Source organism: Eleutherodactylus coqui, chromosome 8, assembly GCF_035609145.1.
Source record: "Eleutherodactylus coqui strain aEleCoq1 chromosome 8, aEleCoq1.hap1, whole genome shotgun sequence".
Taxonomy (NCBI): Eukaryota; Metazoa; Chordata; class Amphibia; order Anura; family Eleutherodactylidae; genus Eleutherodactylus; species Eleutherodactylus coqui.
In genome coordinates, this window is record NC_089844.1 from 116,264,615 (window position 1) to 116,288,881 (window position 24,267).

Here is a 24,267-nt window from a genome sequence, read left to right on the forward strand (position 1 = left end):
AGCTACAAACAGCTGAACAGGCTAGATGGATGTTGTTAGGAAAAATGTGACACATAATTTGACCTACATTCAGGAACCTCTGGCTCCAACTGTGTGCAATTGTAACACAGGAAGCATACACAATGTGAATTGTTTTCGGTCAGATCGTTTTTTTTAAAGCCACATATGTATGAAGTCCCCCCACCTGAACTCTCGAAATGCATAAAACACTCCGATATACTGTGGAATATTTTTATACTGACTAAATTAACCCCCCAACAGTCACATTAAAATTAGAAAACCCTTCCGAAAGGGTTTTCATTGTTTTACAATGTTTTCATTGTAGATTTTGAATTTATGTCTCATCTAAATATAATTTGGCGCAGAACTCAGTCCCCTTAGTGGATTTTTAACCCTGTAGTGACAATTAATTTTAGCCTTTAGAACCAGTAAATCGTTTTCCCTTTTGTGTTCCAACAGTCATAAGTTTTTAATTTTGTCAACACCTTGTAGTTTGTGGGATGAGTTTTAGTTTTTTGGGTGGATTTCCATACAGCATTTTCTATAAAACACACTTGCAGCATTTGATCCAGAAGGAAAAGGAAATCAAAGTCCTTCCTTTGTAGTTGTCATTCTTTTTTAATCCACTTCTGGCTTTGACTCAAATGAGTGCATCAAAATCTGCAAATGAGTTTTCCAAAAAGTGCTGTGTGAAGCCACCCTAAGGCCTCCCGCTCACAAGCGGATATTTGCTGCGGAATCCGCGGCGGGCGTCCATACTGTGGATCTGCAGCAAATGCTGCCCATAGCATGCTATGGAAAATTCCTCATGCGCACTTAGGGAAGCCAATTGTGGTTTACGCAAGCGGAGGAAAAATCACAGCATTATCTATTTTTGGGTGGATTCTGAGCGGACGGCTCCCATTGAAGTCATCGCTAGGCGATGACGTGGGAAAAGCAGGAGTTAAAAAAAAATCTGTAGTGTGCATGTTCAATGGGTCGGCGTGCGGACCATCCGGAGTAAGATGAAACCGAGAGTAACCAGGTACGCGCGGACGCCACTGCTCCAAGGGATTTCGCATACGGAATCCGGCTCTGCTATGTGCAGGAAGCCTTAAAGGAGTCAATTTCAGGTACATACTCGTATAATGTATTGAATTACTTTTATTCATTTTCTGCTGTGGGGCAATGGGAAAAAAATATCACTGTTTTTGGGGTTTAGTTTAAAGGGGTTGTCCCGCGAAACAAAGTGGGTCTATACACTTCTGTATGGCCATATTAATGCACTTTGTAATGTACATCGTGCATTAATTATGAGCCATACAGAAGTTATTCACTTACCTGCTCCGTTGCTAGCGTCCCCGTCTCCATGGTGCCGTCTAATTTTCAGCGTCTAATCGCCCGATTAGACGCGCTTGCGCAGTCCGGTCTTCTCCCTTCTGAATGGGGCCGCTCGTGCCAGAGAGCTGCTCCTCGTAGCTCCTCCCCGTCACGTGTGCCGATTCCAGCCAATCAGGAGGCTGGAATCGGCAATGGACCGCACAGAAGACCTGCGGTCCACCGCGGGTGAAGATCCCGGCAGCCATCTTCGCAAGGTAAGTAAGAAGTCACCGGAGCGCGGGGATTCGGGTAAGTACTATCCGTTGTTTTTTTTAAACCCCTGCATCGGGTTTGTCTCACGCCGAACGGGGGGGCTATTGAAAAAAACAAAAAAACGTTTTGGCGCGGGACAACCCCTTTAAAGGCATTCACTAGGTGGTATAAATATTATGTTAACTTTATTTTACTGGTCACTATGATTCTAACACCACAGTATAACCACTTTTTTTTTTTTTTACAAATAGATATTTTATGTGTCACCACATTCCAGGAACAGAGCCTTTTTTATTTTTCCGTTGACAGAGCTATATATGAAGCCTTGTTTTTTGCATGATGACAATTTGATATTACTTTTTATTCCTGTTTTGGGGAAGTGATATAACCAGAAAACAGATGTTGCCTTTTATTTTTTTTTTAAGAATTTGCCATGCCAGATAAATAATGTCAGCCAATTCATAAATCCCGCCTCCACGATGCGATGGATGCTGATTGGTTCTTCGAGTGGCGTGGCTCAGCCAATCAATGCAGCGCTGACTGAATCAATGCGATGGCTGTGATTGGTTCATCGAATGCTGCATTGAATGGCTTAGTGCGGCGCTCGAGAACTAATGACAGACATCACTTCCTGCAAGCGGGATTTATGAATCTTGTGACCAGGGAGTGATGATGTACGAGCAACTAGGACTCCGAGGACTGCGGGAACAGCACAGACCTGCGGAGAGCGTCGTGAGGGACCTGGACCGTGCCCGCTAGGTAATATATTCCTTCTTTTTTTCTTTATGTAGTGTAGCTAGGCTTATTTTCGGGGGAAGGCTTGTATTTCAATGCTCACAGCAAAAGTATCGCCAGACGGATGGCTTCCATTGACTGCAATGGAAGCCGTCCATGCAATTTTACACACAAATTAGAACATGCTGCGATTCTCCCCCGTGAGCGGAAAATCGCAGTTGATTTCCACCTGTGGGCAGGGAAGAATCGTTTAACATTGCATGTCTATGGACGGACATTGCTGCGGAATTTGCGGTTGGTGTCTGACCGCGAATTCCGCAGCGATAATCCGTCCATAGGCATTCAACCTATGTAATCTATAAGTATTCATAAACATAGTCAAGGTTCATATGTATAAAAGATCAAATAAAGTAAAACAAATAATAAAAAGTTCTAATTACTAATACATTTCTAATCAGCTGTCTGATTACACAATTGTGCGAGCGAAGGTCAATGCCAGTTTTTCTTCTTCTTCTTCAGGCCTTACAATCTTTTAAACAAAAATATCTGAATAGTGTGTCAAGTAAATTAGAAAATGGAAGGGAAACAAAATGTTGTTCAACAGAAACTATGGTTTTTCTCCCAAGAGGGCAATCACCTACTCTTGAACTGGAAGATTTGGGATGACTACTTAGTACTACAGAATGTCTTCAGCGGGTACCCCTTAAGCGATATTCAACTTACAGAATACTGGCCACCAATACAGTGCTGTTTGATATTATCTGAACCTACTGTGGCCCTGCAGGTTTATAATACTATAGCTATACCAAATTCCAATACTAACATGATATCAGACGTGGAAACTGCAAGAGTATGCCATTCCCTAATAGAATAGTCAGAGTGACTCCAAACCAGACAACATACTTCTATTCACAATTCCATCTCTACCTGTCGTCTACTGCAGATATGCAGGTTTAGGAAACCCTTATGACAATATGAGAATAATAATAATAATAGTTCATATCAGCGTAACAGCAGGTTAGGAGAGATACATCACTTCTGCTCAAGTGCTCAATTTCCCTCCTACTCATATCTGAGTGACTATAGTTGCATAGTTTAAATGTAGCAGCTAATTTATAAACTAAAGTAAAGAAGAAAATCTATCGAGTAAAAAGATATTTGTGGATAGAAAATGACTTCATTTTGTGCTGCTTACATTTCAGCCCACCGTGTGACACAGCGATTGCGAGAAGAGTACATTACATACAAACAATCAGGAGGGGTGTGATAAGACACCAGATGTTACTACAGCAATGATATCATTGTTTGTTGTAGACAGGAACCAGTGTGTTAGCCGCTCCTACGCCTGAATACCCAAATCCAAGAATAGCAAAAAGTATGACAAAGTATGCACCATTTGCATGGGTCAAAATGGTTTTGCTCAGTCCCACCGGAGGAAAGTATTGTTAGAGCCCAATCCTCATTGGTAGAGAATATGCGCATGGTCACTTTGCATCATAATTGTGTTGCTCTCATTGCACATACCAAATCCATCATTAGGACATAAATCCATAATAAAAACACCCTTATGGCTGGCTCCAATGTCCGCTCCAAATGGGGTTGTCTTCTCCTTGCTCTCATTACTGTCAGAGCCCCATAGAATGATCCCTGTGGTAGACCATTCCAACCCTCATGGTTATAGTAGCCCTCATGTAATAGAATATATATCAAGCTGTTATACAGAACAGGCAAAGCATACTAAAAACGTAAAGCCTCTGGGTGTAGATTTACGAATAGTTAGACAGTGTAAACTGAGACTAGATAATCTTAAAAAGTGTCATTTATTACAGTGGCTCTGCTGAATGCTAAATCTGTTGAATCTTTGGACTGTCTAAAAATATATCAGGGGTCAATAGAGAGATGTCTCCCACAATCTATTTATACCCAGAACAACATAGAAGAGGGTTCTTTACTGTAAGAGCAGTGAGACTATGGAACTCTCTGTTAGAGAACGTGGTAATGGCAAACACACTAAAAAAGGTTCAGAGGGGCTGGACGCCTTTCTTGAGCATTACAGTATTGCATGTTATAGTCACTGATTACTTCAGAAAGGTTGGTGATCCGGGGATTATTCCCATTGCCAGATTGGAGTCAGGAAGTATGTTTTTTTCCTTAAAGGGGTTGTCTCGCGAAAGCAAGTGGGGTTAAGCACTTCTGTATGGCCATATTAATGCACTTTGTAATGTACATCGTGCATTAAATATGAGCCATACAGAAGTTATTCACTTACCTGCTCCGTTGCTAGCGTCCCCGTTGCCATGGCTCCGTCTAATTTCACTGGCTTCTGGCATTTATAGACGCGCTTGCGCAGTCCGGTCTTCTGCCTGGTGAATGGGGCCGCTCGTGCCGGAGAGCTGCTCACCGCGTCGTCATCGTAGCTCCGCCTCGTCACGTGTGCCGATTCCAGCCAATCAGGAGGCTGGAATCGGCAATGGAACGCAAGGAAGGAGAAGAAAATCCACGGTGCACCATGGGAGAAGACCCGCGGTCCACCGTGGGAGAAGACCAGCGGCGCCATCTTTAAAAGAAGGATAGAAGAAGCTGCAGAACGCTGATGCAGGTAAGCGCAATGTGCTTTTTAAAAACTAACCTATCCTTTCTTTTTAACAGGGCAGAATGCGGGGGTAAGTGAAAAAAATTTTTTTTTCGCTTTCGCCGCGAGACAACCCCTTTAAATGAGGAAAACTGGCTTCTACCTCATTGGGGTTTTTTGCCTTCCTTTGGATCAACATTGGGGGATAATAGACTGAACAAGATGGACATATGTCTTTTTTCAGCTTAACATACTATGTTACTAATCTGTTTATATCACCAATTAGTTGGCTTAATTAACACCAAAAACTGCATCAAAATTTGGCTCAAGTTTTGGCGCATAATGACACATTTAAGCCATCCCCCTTTCCCATGAAAGAATGCCCCTTTGTTGAGTCATAAAAGAGGTCTAATATTTTTATGTGAGGTTTGGTTGCATTTGATTGATTTTATTGTGATAGTATTCGGGAACGCTGGTGGTGTGTATTTGGTTGGATTCCTTTGACATGGGGTGCCCTGGGCAGATGCGTTATGTATTCATTGCAAGCATGGGACTATTCGCGGCCCCCATGTGTATTTGAGCACCGCTGCGGGTGACAATTCTGATCACTTTGGAAAGTCCAGCACATGCGCCATAACATAGTCACATGGGATGGCATGTACTATTTAATGGGGTCACCTATGCAGATTATCACCTCAAAAGAAAGAAAAACGCGAAATGTGCATTGGGGTGCAGTGCAATACTATTTATGGGTGTGTAGCCTTGATGTATAAATTATTTTATACTTTGTCATTGTGTAGAATTTGTTTTATATATTGTACTTGCACTAGAGTGATATACAATGGACCCATGTGAGATATGACTATTGCCCTGTAATGTGCACTATACTTTTGTAACATAGTAACATCGTATGTAAGGCTGAATGAAGACAATGTCCATCTAGTTCAGCCTGTTTATCCTCCTCCTATGTTGTTGATCCAGAGGAAGGCAAAAAAAACCAAGAGGCAGGAGTCAATTAGCCCTTTTGGGGGAAAAATTCCTTCCCGACTCCCTAATGGCAATCAGACTAATCCCTGGATCAACCCCTAATAGTTCCTACCTGCCTGTATACCCAGATTAACAATTAACCTAAGATTTATATCCTGTAATATCCTTCCCCTCTAGAAAGACATCAAGTCCCCTTTTAAACTCTTCTATGGATTTTGCCATCACCACATCCTCAGGCAGAGAGTTCCACAGTCTAACTGCTCTTACAGTAAAGAACCCTTTTCTGTGATCCTCCATTTGTTTTTTGTGTCATCTATTTTTATATTTTACATTTTTTCTAATAAAAATATATGTTTTATAGTAGTATACTTCTTGTTTTGTTGTTCTATTATCCTTAAAGCATATATACACCCTTCAATGGGGTTATCCATTTTAGTAAACCGATTTTCATTCACCCTATTAGGGAACACTGAGGTAACAGAAGAGGAGGGGTTCTTTTTTTGGGATCTTCTTCACTTGGCCAGAGTGGAGAGCAGTTACAGAGTGGTTCTCTCTCTGGAGGACCTGTCTGATTCTGCATGGCACAGGAAGCCCATTGATTTCAATGAATACTGAGTAATGCATCATTTCTCCTGTGGTGGCGCTGCTGGGTTTCCCCACAAATAATAGCTGATCAATGGGGGATATTCTGTGATTAGTTTATTTGTAATGGGTAGGTACAAGCGGTTAACCCCTTTAAGACAAATCACAAAAGATACTTATGGCACACTGCAGTTTACATTCTGTATGAGTTAGTAGTGCATTGCTTTACTACTGATAGTATGTTATTTTACATCAGACTTTCATGCAGTAACATTGGTATGATTTACATCTTGGTTACATGTATTATCCCATAATCCTTCTTCAATTATGGACTCAAAATTAAAAAGGTCATTTTTAATTTCGGCTGCTCTTTAAGAGGGGAGATTTAGTAGGGAGCCTGCTATCAGATTACCCAAATTTTTCCACGGAGAGGATAAAAGTATCTATGTTGGCTTAGTTACTAAGTAAATATCTGTTCATTTATTTGACATCATCGGACTTCCTCTCAGTGCTCACAAAATAAATTACTCACCGGGAGTTACAGAAAGTTCACATTCCAGCACGTGCGGCTGATACACGTTAGGAATATTATATATACATAAATATATATATATATATATATATATATATATATATATATATACATATATATATACATATACACATATACACACACACACACATATACATACACACACATACATACACACACATACATACATAGTAGCAATCTACCTTTATATGAAGCAGTGGTGTAGAGCTAGGAACATAAGGAGTCAGACATATGTAGTCATCGGCATCTAAAAAATTTGATACTGAGTTGCATTCTTCGCCAATAGATTATTATGGTATCCATTTAACGGCTATGATTTTCTTATCGGCCGTGCCTGATTGAACAGTGCAGTCTGCTGAGCTACTCCATCCAGAAGAAAAATGGTATCCCCAATGGATACTGGCTGAACGGAGGCCAAATCTTGAATGGCCGCCTATGGATTTGTTTGATGTACATGACTGGAGCCTTCCCGACACATACTTCAAGTAGATAGCAAAAACACATTTTCAAAGCAGCCTTACATTCATGCTTGATAATCGGGGCGTATAAAAGGCCCTTTAGGAATCTGTCAAAGCCTCCATTTAAAGAAAGCGATTAATGCAGTGCGAAAAGAGCCTAAGTCTCTTAGGCTCTTTTCGTACTGCGTTCTTTGTAGATGCTCTCTTTCCCTGCTTATTGAAAGTTGTGCCAAAAAGGTATTTATTGATGAGTTTTATAAACCAGGCACACCCTTTAAATGACTTTAAAAGAGATCTGAAGCCTTTGTTATATTGCACGTATATTGTATATTGGCCATTTCTTCATCACTGTTGAAATCAGATTCAGCAATGATTATTTTCCCATTGATCAGGCCAACTGCCAACGATTTCATAGAGGTTTGTTTTTGCCTTCCTCTGGATCAACACTGCATGATAATTATATATATTGGGAAATATATACATTTATAAATATGGCATATTCCTATTCTTTGTCAAATATTTGCTAGTACAACACATGCTAATCTCTGCTTCACTAATTACAAAGTACGTATCAATCCACTGAGAAAGAAATAGGGAAATCATTGCAGTAACAGTTTCCTGAAATTTAAGCAGTCATAGAAATAATTAGCATCCTGCAGCTAGGCTAATGCTAAACATGAGATCAAGCTGCTAGAAAATCGCAGGGCTCGCCCAGTGAAAGGAAACACATCAAGTCGTGATCGTTCCTCATAATGCCTATGATTAAGTCTTTCTGGGGCCCAATTATCTGCTCTGTGACGGGATGGGCTGGGAAGAATGGCACAGCTGCATCAGTCATTCTGCAAAAGATGAGTTCTGGAAAGTGTCCAAATTCACACAAAAAAAAGAAAAAAAAAAAGTATTTGCGTAATCACCACATGATGTGAATTAAGGCAAGACATCTCCATCCTGTGGTGCTCAAGATACCTCTGGAGAATCCACTTAAATTGGATCTCTTTATCAGGGACTCCATATAATCATGACATAGAGTTGAAGACAGATATTGTAAGTCATGTAAAAATATTATTTTACTTAAGTCATCGGAAAGGAATTTCTATACAAAAGCTGCAGGCGATTAAATTTTGGCCAAAAATAGATCTTTCCAAGTGAATGAATCTGTGACCTTATTATATGGCTGGTGAAATAAGAGGATATCTTATAGTAATGTCCATGTATTGGGCTATGGAACGGTTGACCCATACTAACAAAGGCCAACAGTGGTCGGGATCAGTTATCTAGTCCTATTTATGACTTTCCTAGAAATGCCACGTGTGAAGGCGTCCTTATACAAACCAACATACAGACCACAACTTGAGATAGATCAGGGTAATCTGAATGAACATGCTCAGAGGCGTAACTTGAAGCTCCTGGGCCCCAATGCAAAACCTGTAACAGGGCCCCCAACTATAATGCTTTATTCAAAGTACTGGGCTCCCTATATGGAGAAGAGAGGCCTTATGGGCCCCCCAAGGCTCCTGGGCCCGGGTGCAACCGAATCCCCTGCATCCTCTATAGTTACGCCCCTGAACATGCTGTTAACCTAGCTGTACGCTTGCAGTTAGTCAGCCAAACCCACCGATAGCAATACTGTATATAGTCATTGGGACGGCTGTTGGGTACTTACAGGGAACCTGTCACCCCCGAACAGCTCCATAAACTTAGTTATGGTGCTGTTCGGGGAGGTAATGGGGAGCCGGGGGATGTATTCTTAACATTCACTTGCTCCCCAGTTCTCACGGTGACCCCAGTGAAATCTGCACATGGTCTCATAGAAGCCCATGGGAGAGTCTCCGTACATTCCCCAGCTCTTCATCACCTCCCTGAACAGCACCATGACTTAGGTTATGGTGCTTTTTGGTGGTGACAGTGTCCCTTAAAGCACCCGACAGTCATTCTGTCTAAAACCACCCTTAGGCGGGTGTCTGGCCGAGGCTTATCTCTATCTCCCTAGTGGAGTGTGCATGGTTATGGTGGAGTTGGAAGAAATAGCTGTGATTGAACAAGCAAAAGGCCACAGCTATCTCAAATGTATAGGTGAGGATTAACTGTTTAATATCATCGCTGTGTGTTGGATTACTCATGGTCATAAAGAAGCATGTGTCTCCAGGATTTAGTAGTGCCCACACCACCATTTTAGGGAAAACAGTCTTTAAACCCACATGAATCTATAGCATTTACTATACCTTTACATGTACCATTATATGACATATAACGGTAACAGTCTTGTATTCGACTAAGAATCCGTATTAGTGGCAGATGTTGTGGATGCAACGGCATAATACACAAGGACTCCTTGTGCCACCATACACAAGCTTGGCTACTGCTTATTGTGTGCATGAGCCTAATGGTCGTACTATTGCCGATCGATGGTATTGCAAATTAATCAGCACTAGTTAAAGTGTCCATTTATATGCTGCTCGTGTGAACGATTCTTTGGATGATTGTTTGTATGAACCAGTTTGCAGGGTTCTCCATTTAGAGAGTTGCTGTCCCTGCCCCACATATTTCTGCTGAATAGCTAAATTACTTAAAAACTGTTACTAGAGTCACCATGCCAAACAATTCCAGCCTTTTATAAAGGGTTGCCATATGGAAAGTGTCCTTAGCAACCAACCTGTCTGTCTCGGATTAGTGTGTTTCAAGCAAATTGAACTGACGGCAGTGAATGGTGCAAATACTTGCCAGTGTTCAACCATACAAATCAGATTTCTGTACCATTATATAGTGAAACAAGATTTTTAAGAAGTCGACTCACTGCATATGTAATTATTTCTCAGCGCACCTGCCGCCACCCATTCTCCTATATATTCTATATGTCTTACGGATTCCATGAGGACTGCGAGTGAAATGTGCATTGTTCCCTGTGCTGACAGGTGGTGCTGATGTGCTTTGTTCTGAGAAGCGCTAACTCTTCCCACGACCAATGCTCCAGGGTCCGTCTTGGGAAAAGTTCAGAGACAGAGAGCATCTCTAAATAACATGACAAGTAAACAATGGTCTGCTACAGAAGTCTTAAGATGTCTGCCTGTTACATCTCGGCAGGCTGCTTCATTGAGAGGAGTTTCTGTACCACTTTGTGCCGCTCTTTCATAATATCTTTCCTGAATGGATCCTCTTCTTGTATCACGCTATTGTTTGGCCGATTGCCTTTGTTGTAGGGCAGAAAAACGTCTGTCTAAGCATCTGCTGTTTCCTTCAGAAGCTGCTGCTGACATTATGCAAGTGTCATGTGCTTGTTATTTTGGCTACATCTCATGGTCATGAGATGCTCAAAGGCATTCAGACCTTATTTACATTCACAGTCAATCTCCTGGCGAAACGTGAGGAGCGAAGAATGAAATCAATACAGATTTATCCCCCATAGTATAATGGCTGGATGCTATAATATCATTCCTGCCGTCTTTGGTCACGATCGCTCAATCTGTATTCTAGGTGCATGAGAAGCTCTTTAATATTTTCCAGAGATGGACCAAGTATGGTGAACTTCTCAACTGCGCTGCCCTCTACTGTTCAAGAAATCGTTGCAGTCAGTTATAACTGTAAGAAACTGCTTCCTAACGTCTCGGTCTTATTTTATATGCTATTATTTATAGAACCAACTGTGAGAAAATGTATCGATTATCGATGCACATCAGTCTCTCTCCACAGTAAGGCTTGCAATTTAGCTTCCCTCTCTCAAGCATACATGCTCCAAGGTGATGGACTCTTAAAGGAGTTTAATGGGTCTAACATACTGATGACATCTCCTTGCAATATGTCATCAACGTAAGATCGGTGGGGGTCTGACTTCCGGAAGCCTCTGCCAATCGGCTGTTTTGAAGAGGCCGCGGCACAAGGGTGAACGTTGAGGCCTTTTCACTGTCTACAAGGCACCATGTATCAGCAGCGCCTGGTATTGCAGCTCAGTCCTTTTCACTTTTATGCTCTACCCTATGGCCCTCTGTTCTCACATACTGTGCTACCCGGGGATTGCGGACTAATTAGTTGGCAGTGTTTTTTCGTGAATATAAAACAAAAAGAAACCCAAAGAGGGAAACCACAAAAGACATAATGTGTGTTTAGGTGCATATTCACACAGATGATTGCTCAAAATTTGTCAGAAACTGACAGTTTTGAGCGATCATTTTGCATTAGCTACTAATGGGCTAATAAGACCATTAGAAGCTAACTGGCTTCATTTACATGTATTTAGAGAACAGCGGGGTCTGTTCTCTAAATACATCGCTATTGTTCTCCAGCGGGACAGCTGCTGAAAGAATGTTATCAGCGCTGCCCGTTTTATCAATCCCGACTGATTTTTATCCGAGCTGAACTCAGCGATGGACGAAAAAAGCACAGTAAGTGCATGATGGGCACACATTTACATACAACGATTATCGCTCAAAAGATGGCTTTTGAGCAAATTTTGAACAATAATCGTTGTGTGTAAAAGGGCCTTTAGTGTCCTCAGATGTTCAAAGTTGCAAGTTTGGCCACTACAAATTAGTTGCAGGTCTTATGCAGCTACCTGTGTTTTTCTGCAAACTACAAAGTTAGCTGAAAAGTTACATAAAAGTAAACAAAAAAAAGAATTAAATAGAAAAAACATGAAGACAGCAAGGAGTAAGAAATGTGTCAATAATGGTGGTTGTGGAGGTAGTAGGGGACCAAATAGGCACTTCAAGCAGCTTCCGCTTAAGCCACAGTTCCATGTTCTGCAGGAGGAGAGGCTAGCCCACTGCAATTCCTTAGAAGTGGTTCTACCCATATGTTACATCCGCAGTACAGACAACAGGTTGTAGAATGGATGACACAGTATACCTCAATACCACCACCTCCCCTTTCTCCGAGTTGCAGACACACAGCAATCAGTCTACAACAGTCGGCCATGAGTACCACTCATCTACTTCACCCCGTGCCAAATCTCCGACACCCTCCGAAGCAGTCTACATGGGTCAGTGAGGAGCTCTTTGATCATTCAGTGTTGTGGATGTTGACTGGACCGTCCAAACAACCAGATAAAGAAGACCAAGACATTGAATGTACTGATGCCCAATATTTTTTTTTCTCTGAAGAAGAAAATGAGGGCAAGTCAGTGGACAAGGTCAGCCCCCCACAGGCAAAGTGTACTCAGGGGGATGTGGAAACGGAAGTATTAGCTCGCAGTGCTTGTTATAACGTAGAGCCCACTCAGGAGGAGACAGACAACAAAGAGGAAGGGGTGGTGGAAGTGGCTGAGGTATTTGACCCAACATGGACAGGCAGGGAGAGTCATCATAGCAGCAGCGCAAAGGGAAGGAGGTAGAGGCGGATGTTTTTTTACTACACTTTTCTGTCCTGCAAACAAAATGCATGTCGACATATACTTTTTTTTAACATTACAATTAATGAAAAATATATTTTAAAAAAAGAACGTTTCCTTAAATTAATGTATACTTATTTTTCTTAAATGCTTAAAAAAGTACAAAAGTGTTCAACTATTACACATTATTGAAAAGAAAATCTTTACGGTGAAAAAGGTAGATGCTGTTAATGTAAAAACTGACAAAAATTAAGTATGGAAGCGTATGGCTTTACATTTAACATACATGCAAAAAAAAACCATACCAGTATGTTTAAAACTGCATATGTCTGGATACGTTTTTTCATGCATGGTTTACATATACCCTAAAAGTACATTAAAAACATGATGTGAACAACCCCTTAAGATTTTTTGGGTGATACTTTTGGATGTGGATGAACTGGCAATCCTGTGTATTACCTTTCGTATTATGTGGCCATTTCTTTATTTCTTTCACTTTTTTTTAGACTTTTCTACATACATAGAGAACTAAAGAGTGTATAACCCAACTGGAAGGATTCTCTGTGTCGGGAAAGCATTGTACTTCACAACAGGGCTTTGCATATTGCAGATGTCAAAGAAGCTTTTTTTAGGTGACAGCTGACACATACGGATGAAGACAAGGCACAGTCACCTAAGCCAAAGGTCCTGGACAGAGGAAGGGGATCAAAATTCAGCACAGGTCACTAGATTTGGTAAAGATCTCAAAAGAAGAGAAGGTCAGGATCAAAGTCATAAATTTGTCATCCAACATCAAACGAAATGTCAAAAGCCACAGAATGACATAAAAATACCACTAGGGAATACTGAAGCACTATATGTGTACAGTAGAGGGTATCCATGCGAAAATATCTTGGTCTGATGGCTCTGTTAAAGGGTTATTCCTATCTCATAAAGTGATGGTATATTGCAGGATTAGCCATTACTTTTTAATAAAAATGCTTTAAAAGGAGGATTCCGGACTTTAAATATTTTTTTTTTTTAAAGCTAAATTACGGAGACCCACTCAGATCTCCGCCGATCAGCTGATTGCCGGGACCCCTGTCACTGCGTTGAATACAATAGGGGTTGTTCTGCTATAGTCAGCACTTTCTGCATCCTGCGCTGTGGCGGGTCCCTGTTGGTCATCAATAGCGAAAATGTTAAAACTCCCGGAATACTCTTTTAATCAAGTACGCACTGCTGTCAAATTAGTTTTGGTGCTGAGTGGAAGGGTTACCGATTCAGGTATGTAAGTAATCTAAATCCACAGCAATCAAATAAACAGTCTGTGATTAGAGATGAGCGAGCGTACTTGCTAAGGCAAATTACTCCAGCAAGTATTGCCATTTTCAAGTACATGCCCACTCATGCCAAAATATTCGGGGGCCGGCAGGGGTGAGCGGTGAGTTGCAGGAGTGAGCATGGGGGAGTGTGGGGGGGAGAGAGAAAGATCTCCCCCCCCCCCCCCCCCGTTAACCACCGCTCTTCCCTGCCGACCCCCAAATCTTTTGGGACGAGCGGGCATGTACTCGAAAATGGCACTCAATGCTGCTACATGATGACATGATTATATCAGAGGTCAGACACCCACTGATCCCAAAGATGAATGGTCCGCAGAGCTGACCAAGAGTAGCTTCAGATGCCACAGAACATTTCAACTGCCGATCTTGCCACAAATCCACCAAGAATCCACAGCAAATTCTGCATGTGTTACATTTTGATTTTGCTGTGGATTGTGCTGCAGTTTCATCCCTATACATTGATAAGGTGAAATCCACAGCGATTCTGCAACAGAATAAGTATCCGGCAGCATGCTCAGTTTTCTGCACAGAAAATGTCCGGCATATGCACTATAATTTGCTGTGGATATGCGGTATGGAACAGGCATCGCAAATCCATCACATTTGAACTTACTGAACCCTACAGCTGCGCCTCCTTCAAAGCTTTCCCTGCACAGCAGCACTGCAAGCCACAGGCTCTGCAGGGAATTAAAACCAGACCCATTCACTGGGTTTTCTGTGACAGATTTTCCTTTCCTTTGAGAATATTGGCCTCTTCTTTAAAGGAGTTTACAAGCTTTCAACTATTTATAGCCTATCCTCAGCATAGGTTATTAATAGTAGATAAGTGGAGGTCCGCTGCTTGGGACCCCCATCAATCAGTTGTTGGACAAGTCAGTACTACTGTATGAGTCAATGTTTTGTTGGAAGCACACAGCTCCATACACAGTGCATGGTATTAAGGGGAAAGTTCCCATTGAAGTAGATAAGAACTTTGTATACAATACCCTTCTGGGCATCTGCAGTGTTACAGGGCTACGCGTTTTTGGCACACATCAGCTCCGCGTACTGAAATTCCAGCCCAGTGAACAGCTGATCAGCAGGGGTCCAGGGTGGAGGAGGATCCTGAGGCTAAGCCATCAATAGCTGGAAAACCACGTTGACCCCTCCCTAACAGTTTATGAGGAGTTCAGGTAATTCTGCAGGAAAAGGGCATTGCAGTTTTGGATGAACAGCGCTTGTTCTACTTTAAATGGCTGTAGATTCTTGGCTTTAAAATTACTTCAAAATCATGTTGGCAGCCCTCACAGAACCAGAGCTACGGCCATTTGAAATGTGGTCGGGAATACTGAATTTACAGCTGTCATTTCAGTCAGTATGTGCAGAGCAAAGAGGGAGAGGGCATGGGGATAAACTACCGTGTTTCCCCGAAAATAAGACAGTGTCTTATTTTAATTTTTGTTCAAAAAGGTTTAACTTTTTTACATGTATAGCTGCCTGCACACTATTTAAATTGACTTTTTAAATTAACTGTTAGCAGGGCTTAATTTTGGAGTAGGGCTTATATTTCAAGCGTCCTCAAAAAGCCTGAAAAATCATTTTGCATACTCAAAAATTCTGGAAAATCATGTCTTATTTTCAGGGAAACAGGGTAGCAGCATAGAAAATCTTAATTTCTCCTGCCTTCCCCCTTGTCCCAGGGGGCATAAAGTTTTACTCAGGTTATCACTTCCTATCAATCAGAGAGAATATTTGCTCTCTGATTGTCATATATGGGGGTTTTCCCAGGAAAGTAGTGAATTGATGAGGATTTGCTCACCTAATCACTCCTCTACACTGTTTAACCCTGCAGATGCTGCAGTCATTGCTGACCGTGGCATTTAAAGGTTTTTACAGAAAAAATATTTTAAAACTTATTTCCCCTTACACAAGGCTTTAAACATTGAAAAAATAAAAAGATACCAAAATAGCAGTTTTCTTATGCTCTCGCTATCCCAATACAGGAATAAAATCGTATATACCTCAAAATGATACCAATAAAAACTACAAGTTGTCCCAGAAAATACACGTCTGATACAGCTCTTTCGACTGAAAATTAAAAAAGTTATTCAATACATTATAAGCACCCAAAATTGGTTTCTATAAAAACTAGAACTTGTCCCACAGAATACAAGGCATCATATAGCTACATTGACAAAAAAATTAAAAAGTTATGATCGCGGGAACACAAAAGGGGATATGATTTACTAGCTCTTAACCCTTTCCAATCGAATTTGTATTCTGGTTTTCCTAGGGGGCTTACTCTTTTTCTGCTGTTATACAATGGCGCTATATGCTGGCTAAAGCCAGTACTGCATGAGGTGACACGTTGGAGAGGCTCCGACAGCAGAGAGGCTGGCAATATACAGTAAGAGAACCCCGACTGATGTCTTCTAACATCGGAGCTGTAGAGCCTTAAATCTTAATGTCTTCAGATGTCAGGCAGTGGATTGGAAAGGGTTAAAGGGGTTGTCTAAGTTATAGAATGTCTGTAGAAGCAGCTCCCCTAGCTCTCCCCACTCCTGCTGTGTCCTGCACCGAAGCCCGATTCTCCATGCCTGTATTTCTTTACAGGAGGTCACAGGCACTGCAGCCAATAAGAGAACTAAGCGATCAAGTGCTAAGCTCTGTTATTGGCTGCAGCGCCTGTGTCGTCCCATAAACAGACTGTGGAAGTCTGTAAAAGTGGCATCGAAGGAGAGACCCAGTGCACTACCGCAGGAGCAAAGAGAGGCGAGTATATGCTTCTTCGTAATGTTACAGCTAAAAGAGATGCTTGTACAGAAATTCTATAACTCGGACAACACCTTTAAGACTAAAATTGGTTACTAAGCGGTTAAAAATGTACTTAAAGGGGTTGTCCCGCGAAAGCAAGTGGGGTTCAGCACTTCTGTATGGCCATATTAATGCACTTTGTAATGTACATCGTGCATTAATTATGAGCCATACAGAAGTTATTCACTTACCTGTTCCGTTGCTAGCGTCCTCGTCTCCATGGAGCCGTCTAATTTCAGCGTCTAATCGCCCGATTAGACGCGCTTGCGCAGTCCGGTCTTCTCCCTTCTGAATGGGGCCGCTTGTGCCGGAGAGCTGCTCCTCGTAGCTCCGCCCCGTCACGTGTGCCGATTTCAGCCAATCAGGAGGCTGGAATCGGCAATGGAACGCACAGAGCCCACGGTGCACCATGGGAGAAGACCTGCGGTCCACCGTGGGTGAAGATCCCGGCGGCCATCTTCGCAAGGTAAGTAAGAAGTCACCGGAGCGCGGGGATTCGGGTAAGTACTATCCGGTTTTTTTTTTAATCCCCTGCATCGGGTTTGTCTCGCGCCGAACGGGGGGGCTATTGAAAAAAAACAAAAACGTTTCGGCGTGGGACAACCCCTTTAAGGACAATTTTGGGTGGTCATCTCATAGAGGTTTTACTGTAATAGAGCATTATAATAAATTACCAAATGGTATGAATATAGTGGTGCTCAAGCATACAGTGTAGTAGGCAGCTAATACCATGACACATACAATACACTTGTCTTAGTGTTTAATGTCATTTTGTACAATGTGATCTGTAGAGTAACTCAATACAATGATGATACATAAAAGTACTCACTATAAAGCATTTCTCCTTCTTTGCCTCCGCCAACATTTCAGCCATTCCTGGAAGCAGCACTGGGAATATGTAGTTTTCCAAATATTCCCGAGGTGAACCTAATTTGGGAGTGTGATAATTAATACTTGTATCTAATTATGTACTTCTTAATATCTTGTAATACTGTACTTAAGGGTATATTCAAGTGCGGCAGATTCATTGTAGAAATCTCTGCAACTGAACGATCTGTTCTATATATCTGCAGTGGGTTGATTCCACAAGCCCCATTCAGATGAATAACTCTGCCACATGTGAATATACCATAGGAGTTGTCAGACTTTGCTATTATTGTCTTTATTTTAAAGGCATTGTCTCATAAAGACAAGCCCTGTCCATATGTGCTATTGGGGCACACAAGAATAACAGAGTGGGTCCCCTGCTTGGGACCCCCCTCGATGAGCCAGGAAGTAAGCTGCTCTAAATGAGCGGCTCCTGTTCTGGTGGACTCAAGAGGTCTTTGTTATACCTGGGAGGCCATTCATGTGAATGGCTGCAACATAATACTACATATTCCCTGCATAGACTGCTGGAGGGGAAATGCCTGATTGTGGCATTCACTGGCAAAATTAGCCTGGAGCAGTCTAGGGCTGTTTTACAAAGGGGGTTGTCTCCAATAAAGGGAATGTGTCATCAGAACATGACTTATTCTATAAAACAAAATTATGTTAAACATTTTGAAATAATTTTAGTAGATTTTTAAAAAAATTCCACATATACAAAGAAAGGAAGGTAGGAACCACTAAACAATAACTTTGAGCTTAACAGGTTACACTTATGGCAGGCAATGAATGCAACACTGCAAAGAAGAAAAAAAGGACATGACGAGAAAACTCAAAAAATCAGGAATATATAAGAAAAATAACACACCTGTATTAACATGCAGTAATTTGTAAGCATACAAAGGGATTACATTAACCCTTTGCAATCCAATTTTGGATTCAGGGTTTCCTAGGGGGCTTTCTCTTTCTGCCATTATACAATGGCGCCAACTGCTGGCTAAAGCTAGTACTGCAGTATAGGACATGCTGGAGAGGCCCGCCGACAACAGAGCGGCCAGTAATCTACAGTAAGAATACCCTGCCGGATGACTTTCGACATCATAGCTGTATAGCCTTCAATTGGAATTTCTTTAGACGTCAGACAGTGGATTGGAAAGGGTTAAAATGGTACCAACCCTACACAAAGGAGAAGTGGAAGTGCAAACACAAGAAAACCAGAACACCCTTATAGCTACAATCCCCCAATAATGAAAATTTGGCATGAAGACCTATGTCAGTGTTTCCTAATCTGCTTAGTCTTGGGGTATCCCTTGAAAAAAAAATTTGAGGGCACCCCTACCAAATAATTTCTTATTTTAAAAAAAAGTGGCTAAAAACATCTCCTTGTCACAGTATAATCACACCCAGGGCTTCACAATCCTCAAACCTCTTTCTCCCGTCTCCTCAGTTTGGCTTTCAATTGCCAATCATTATTATAAAGACCTGTTTAAAGGGTCGGACATTGATTTGTAGGAAAGCTGCCATCCAATAGGTGGCGCTGCAAAGGTGTTCTTCCATCTTTCGTTTTTGCATTTACCGTGTTTCCCCGAAAATAAGGCACCCCCTGAAAATAAGGCACCCCCTGAAATTTGCAGAAGTCCCAAATATAAGGCACCCCCGATAGTAAGGCATAGTAAAGTGTGCAGGCAAGTCAAGAGGCCTGTCCCCTGCTGCTATCCCCATTGTCTCCTACCTCCAGATGTATAGGTAGATCTGCAGACAGTCTGCTGTTATCCTGTCCCTGCTGTGCTGTACGAGTGTGCTGTTGTGAGCTCCCCTTGCTGGCTGGAAAAGTCCATACTGTACGTTCTGTTCCTGCTGTACATGTTTGCTGTGATGAGCTCCCCCTGGTGGCCGGAAGCTGCAATACCATCCCTGCTTACAAGTGGTACAGGAACTTCTGTCTGCAGACATGTACGTTACTTTACAGCCCTTATTTTTTTATGGCTCTGTGTGTGAGTCAGGCAACCTGTGTGTGACTCTTAAGGCTGGATTCTCGCAGAGCGTATTTCCAGCGTAAATCTCGCAGTTTGGCCACAGCGATAAACAGCGAGATTTCCGCCGGGAAATCGCTGCTTCAAAACCCACGGCACTCAGCCGCTTGTTTTGAAGCGACCTGGCAGCACGCTTTTCAGTTTCTGTGGCCAGTGAATCCGCACCACAACACCGGCTTCTCCCAGCTGTGCCGTGACAGATTTGCTGTCCCATGTGGATGAGATTTCTGAGATTTCGTCCACAAAGCTGGCCAATTGAGGGATTAGCGGCCACAGACGGATTTGCCGTGGCGAAATAAGACACCCCCTGAAAATAAGACATAGCGCATATTTGGAAACAAAAATTAATATAAGACGCGTCTTATTTTCGGGGAAACAGGGTATTTCCCAGAGGAGCATGAATGGCCTTGTAAGTCTCCTCACACACCTTCTAGGTGCTCTCCTTAGGGAGTGATGATACCCCTCCCGACCCAGCAGTACACATATGGCCAAATTCCTCTGTCCTTGCTTCCCAGCAGTATATGTGTGGCCAAATCTCTTTCCTCTCCTAACCAGCCACAATATATGCGTATGTGTGGTCAAGTATATGTGTGACCAAGCCTCTCCCCCTGCCATAACATACGTGTTTGCTCAAACTTCTCTCCCTCTCCAGAAAGAGGTTTAGGCCTCATGTCCACAGGGAAAATCAGGCCCGCTACGGATTCTCCATGGAGAATCCGTAGCGGGTCCCTCCTGCTCCACGGGCATGAGGGCTAAAAACAAGAATAAATAAGAATAAACTTACCTCTCGCACGCTCCGGATCCTTCCTTCGCCGCGGCGTCATCTTCTCTGCGTCGCGGCCGGATCTTCTTTCTTCGGCCCTGCGGATGCGCAGGATGACGTCGGTGATGTGCCCCGCGCATGCGCCGGCCCGAAGAAAAAAAATCCGGCCGCGACGGAGAGAAGATGGCGCTGCGGCGAAGTGAAGAACCGGAGCGGGTGAGTAAATTCCGATTTCTGTCTCACGCGGATCCGGACGGCTTCCATAGGCTTCAATAGAAGCCTGCGGGAGCCGTCCCCGCGGGAGACCCGCACGAAAATGGAGCATGGTCCAGATTTTTTCATGCTCCATTTTTTTTTTATTCCCTTTTATTGACCATCCGCGGGTATTTATCTACCTGCGGGTGGTCAATGCATCCCTATGGGGTGCGGATCCGCGGGCAGGAGAAGAGTTAAAATCCGCTGCGGATTTTAATTCTTCTTTTGCCCGTGGACATGAGGCCTTAAGCTTACTCCTATGGCCGTTTTACATGGGACAATTATCATTCAGAATAATTTAGATTCCCACGCTCCAGTGGGAATCTGAATGATAATCGCCCTGTGTAAACGTGTACAGTGACCGAGCGAGAATTATTTAGTCATTCAGACTCCGCAGAAAAGTGAACCGCGTGTCGTTCAGTGCAAACAGCAGTCATTCACTTTTGAACGACTGTCTGCTTACTGTGAATAGGGGCGGGTGGGGGAAGAATGCTCCCCAGCTGCTCCGCCTCCATGCCGGCAGCTCTGTGAGCGATGCCAACGATACTCGCTGTTGTGTAACAGCACAGGAGCGAGCATCACTTGGAGGAGCTGTTGGGCATCGTTCTTGCCATGAAAAAGAACCCTAACATTTACTCTTGTGTAAGCCTATGGATATCCAACATGCACATACAGCTTACTGAGTGAGAGCGCTCATCATCTGTGGCGTGGCAGTGGGCGAAGCAGTGTGACTGTCCGTCATGGGCAGAGCTTGCCTGTGGAGCTTTATCTTGCCCCACCTTCTATGATACTAACAGACAGCAGTTAATTAAATCCAAATGTGGCTATGGGTACTTTCTACATGGCCCAGCTATTGGCCAAAAAATCATCACTGGAACAAGCAATTTTGCCAATATTTGTCTTGGTACTGGGTGAGAAATCACTCATTAGTCACTAGTCATGTCCTTTTAGCTCACTGAAACGAGAGGATTAATGAGTGACTTCTTGCACAGTGTAAATAGGCAGTTTTTTTATCTTTGAATGATTTCCTGTTCACAGTGAATGGAGGCGGGCGGCCAGAAGAGATCTCTGGCGCTCCCCACCTTTATTCACCGAACGACTATTGCTCCTGGCCCATCTAATAGTACCCTAATTCTGACTCCATAGTCAAACTTATCGTGGCACCCTGGTTGGGAATCACTGACTTAAGTGATAGTGATATAAAGTATATCCCAACAAACAAGGATACAGAATAAATTCCTAACAAAGAAAATAGTAAAACCATAACATAGATATTCATAATTAGCAGAGACCCTTACCCTACAAGCCAAAAAAAGTTGAAGGCAAGAGATCAAAGGAAATGCCAGTATAAGGGGTGAAGGGCAAAGTGGCATGTATATCCCACGTACATCGCCATACACAATGGTGAGTGAACACCCATGAGGAAGCCACTGTGTGTGTGGATCCTAGAATCCCACAATTTTCACACTGGCCCCTAAATGTAATTATAGGCTAACACTTCTGTTCTGTAGAGAAAACATTTCAGAATTCATCTCATTATCACCATAATATAGGTGATTTAGGAAGAACGAAGGAAACAAATGGCATCATACAATGTTCTGCATCTAATAAGCTTCACAATGTTGCTCACGTTCTCCTTACTTACATGTCTTTGGGTCAGGGATTCGCTCAGATGAAATATCATCACATATACCCTCCTCAGACGGATTATCTTTTACCTATATAATAAGAAATCCTAATATAAAATACATCTTTTCATGGAGTATACAAGATATACATTATGCACATTCTACAGTGAATCAATGCCTACTTCATCACAATTAACAATTGCATAGTTGCCAACACTTCCATTGTTCACTTCTGCTTAGTCAGCCCATCGCAGCATGCCAAGCAAGACGATGTACTAGATTCCTATCCTAGAAACATTAATAAAGGACATGAATATGCTGGTTAGTACTAATATTTAACTAACACAATGCTATAAGAACTACTGCAGGCCCAACCACAGTGCAGACACTATACAGCCATGCCGTGGGACCTACCAGTAATGTGGTTCCACCTTGTGGGAACACAGTATTGTCTAAATGTTCTGTGGGCAGAAATTGCTTTATAACCTTGAAGTTTGGGTACTAGTGCACTATTGATTGGTGCTTACAAGACTGGCATCATTCTTTGGCTGCTTCTTGAGATCCATTGTGGGTACATTCATAGTATCACAGAATGGTAGAGTTGGAAGGGACTTCCAGGGTCATCATGTATACCTGCAAAAATAGTGCTCTAAAATTTCCTGCACTGCATGCTAACAAATCCAGACTGGTCCGATGGGCAGCCTGGACCGTCTCTGCTGGCCAGAGTTTGTCGCATAAACCTGCCTCACTGTGCTGGAGTGCCGTGGGCGTCGTAGAAGACGTCATCCAAGGAGAAGTCCAAATTTCGTCCTTGCGCCTGGAGTTAGTGGAATACCATATGCACAGATCATTTGTCCCTTTTGTGTGCAGATACGGTGTTCTCATCTGCGTTAGTCCACGGACTCCCAGCACATGTGCGAAAATGGAATTGTTCCATGGTTGATGTCTCCTACATTATCCACATCACAGCAGTATAAGAAAAACTCCAGCCAGCAGAGACGGTCTGGCATGCCCACCTGACCACTCTGGATTCATTAGCATGCAGAAATTTTAAAACACTATTTCTGGACGCATGCTTTCTTCAGTAGCCATAACAAACTATATTTCATTCAGTCACTGCAGGTGGTTTAATATGCTTCAAAGTCCCTAAAGACCAAGCCCTGTGAATATATGGCACTTTGTCCTGGGCTTTAATCCTGCCCGATTACAGAAATACAGTGCCGGATTAAAGCCTCTTCTCCTGCAATCAAGCAGGAGCAGGTTGAGTTGTCAGCTGTTAATCACAGCCCAGAACCCAAAGGAGAAGGGAGAAGTAGTTTTTAACCACTTCTGCCTTCTCCTTTCCTGGGTACATAGCACTCAATGAGCATTATGTACTAAAAAGCGGAAGTGTTTCGCTGGGTCCCCCAGTTACAGCAGAGCTGAAGGGTCACTAACATCAGCTCTGTTAGTGACTATTTTCAATGCAGGGGATGTTTTCCCCTGTAACTGGGGCTCCTATTGATGCTGCTCTTTGGATGTCCCAGCTACAGTGCAAAAGTATGTAATAAAAAAAAACATGTGAATGTCCCCCAGAGGTCTTATATGACATCATGGGAAGAAAAATAGTTACAAAAATAAGTAAGAAAAATTTACAGAATAAAATAAAAAAATATACATTAAAAAGAAAATGACCCAAAGCCGACACAACCAAAACCATTGCCGTATGCGCCCTGTAATCCAAAACCATACATACTATCATGTGAGCAGTCTCACTAGAAAAATCTATAATGCTTGGACAGATCAATGGCAAAAGAGGACCTGGCCGCCAAAGGACACGACGGCTGA

General features: G+C 42.6%; 1 protein-coding gene across 2 annotated transcripts in view; it reads right to left on the reverse strand.

Moving 5' to 3' along the window:
* IQCK (IQ motif containing K) overlaps positions 1–24,267 on the reverse strand; it is an 87,690-nt gene that overhangs the window by 49,451 nt on the left and 13,972 nt on the right. For both annotated transcript variants that reach the window (XM_066576256.1, XM_066576255.1), the window contains exons 3-4: positions 22,458–22,530; positions 17,724–17,821 (exon numbers count right to left, since the gene is read on the reverse strand). In XM_066576256.1, the coding sequence (XP_066432353.1) occupies positions 17,724–17,821; positions 22,458–22,530 (171 nt within the window). The remainder of the gene's footprint in view (positions 1–17,723; positions 17,822–22,457; positions 22,531–24,267) is intronic.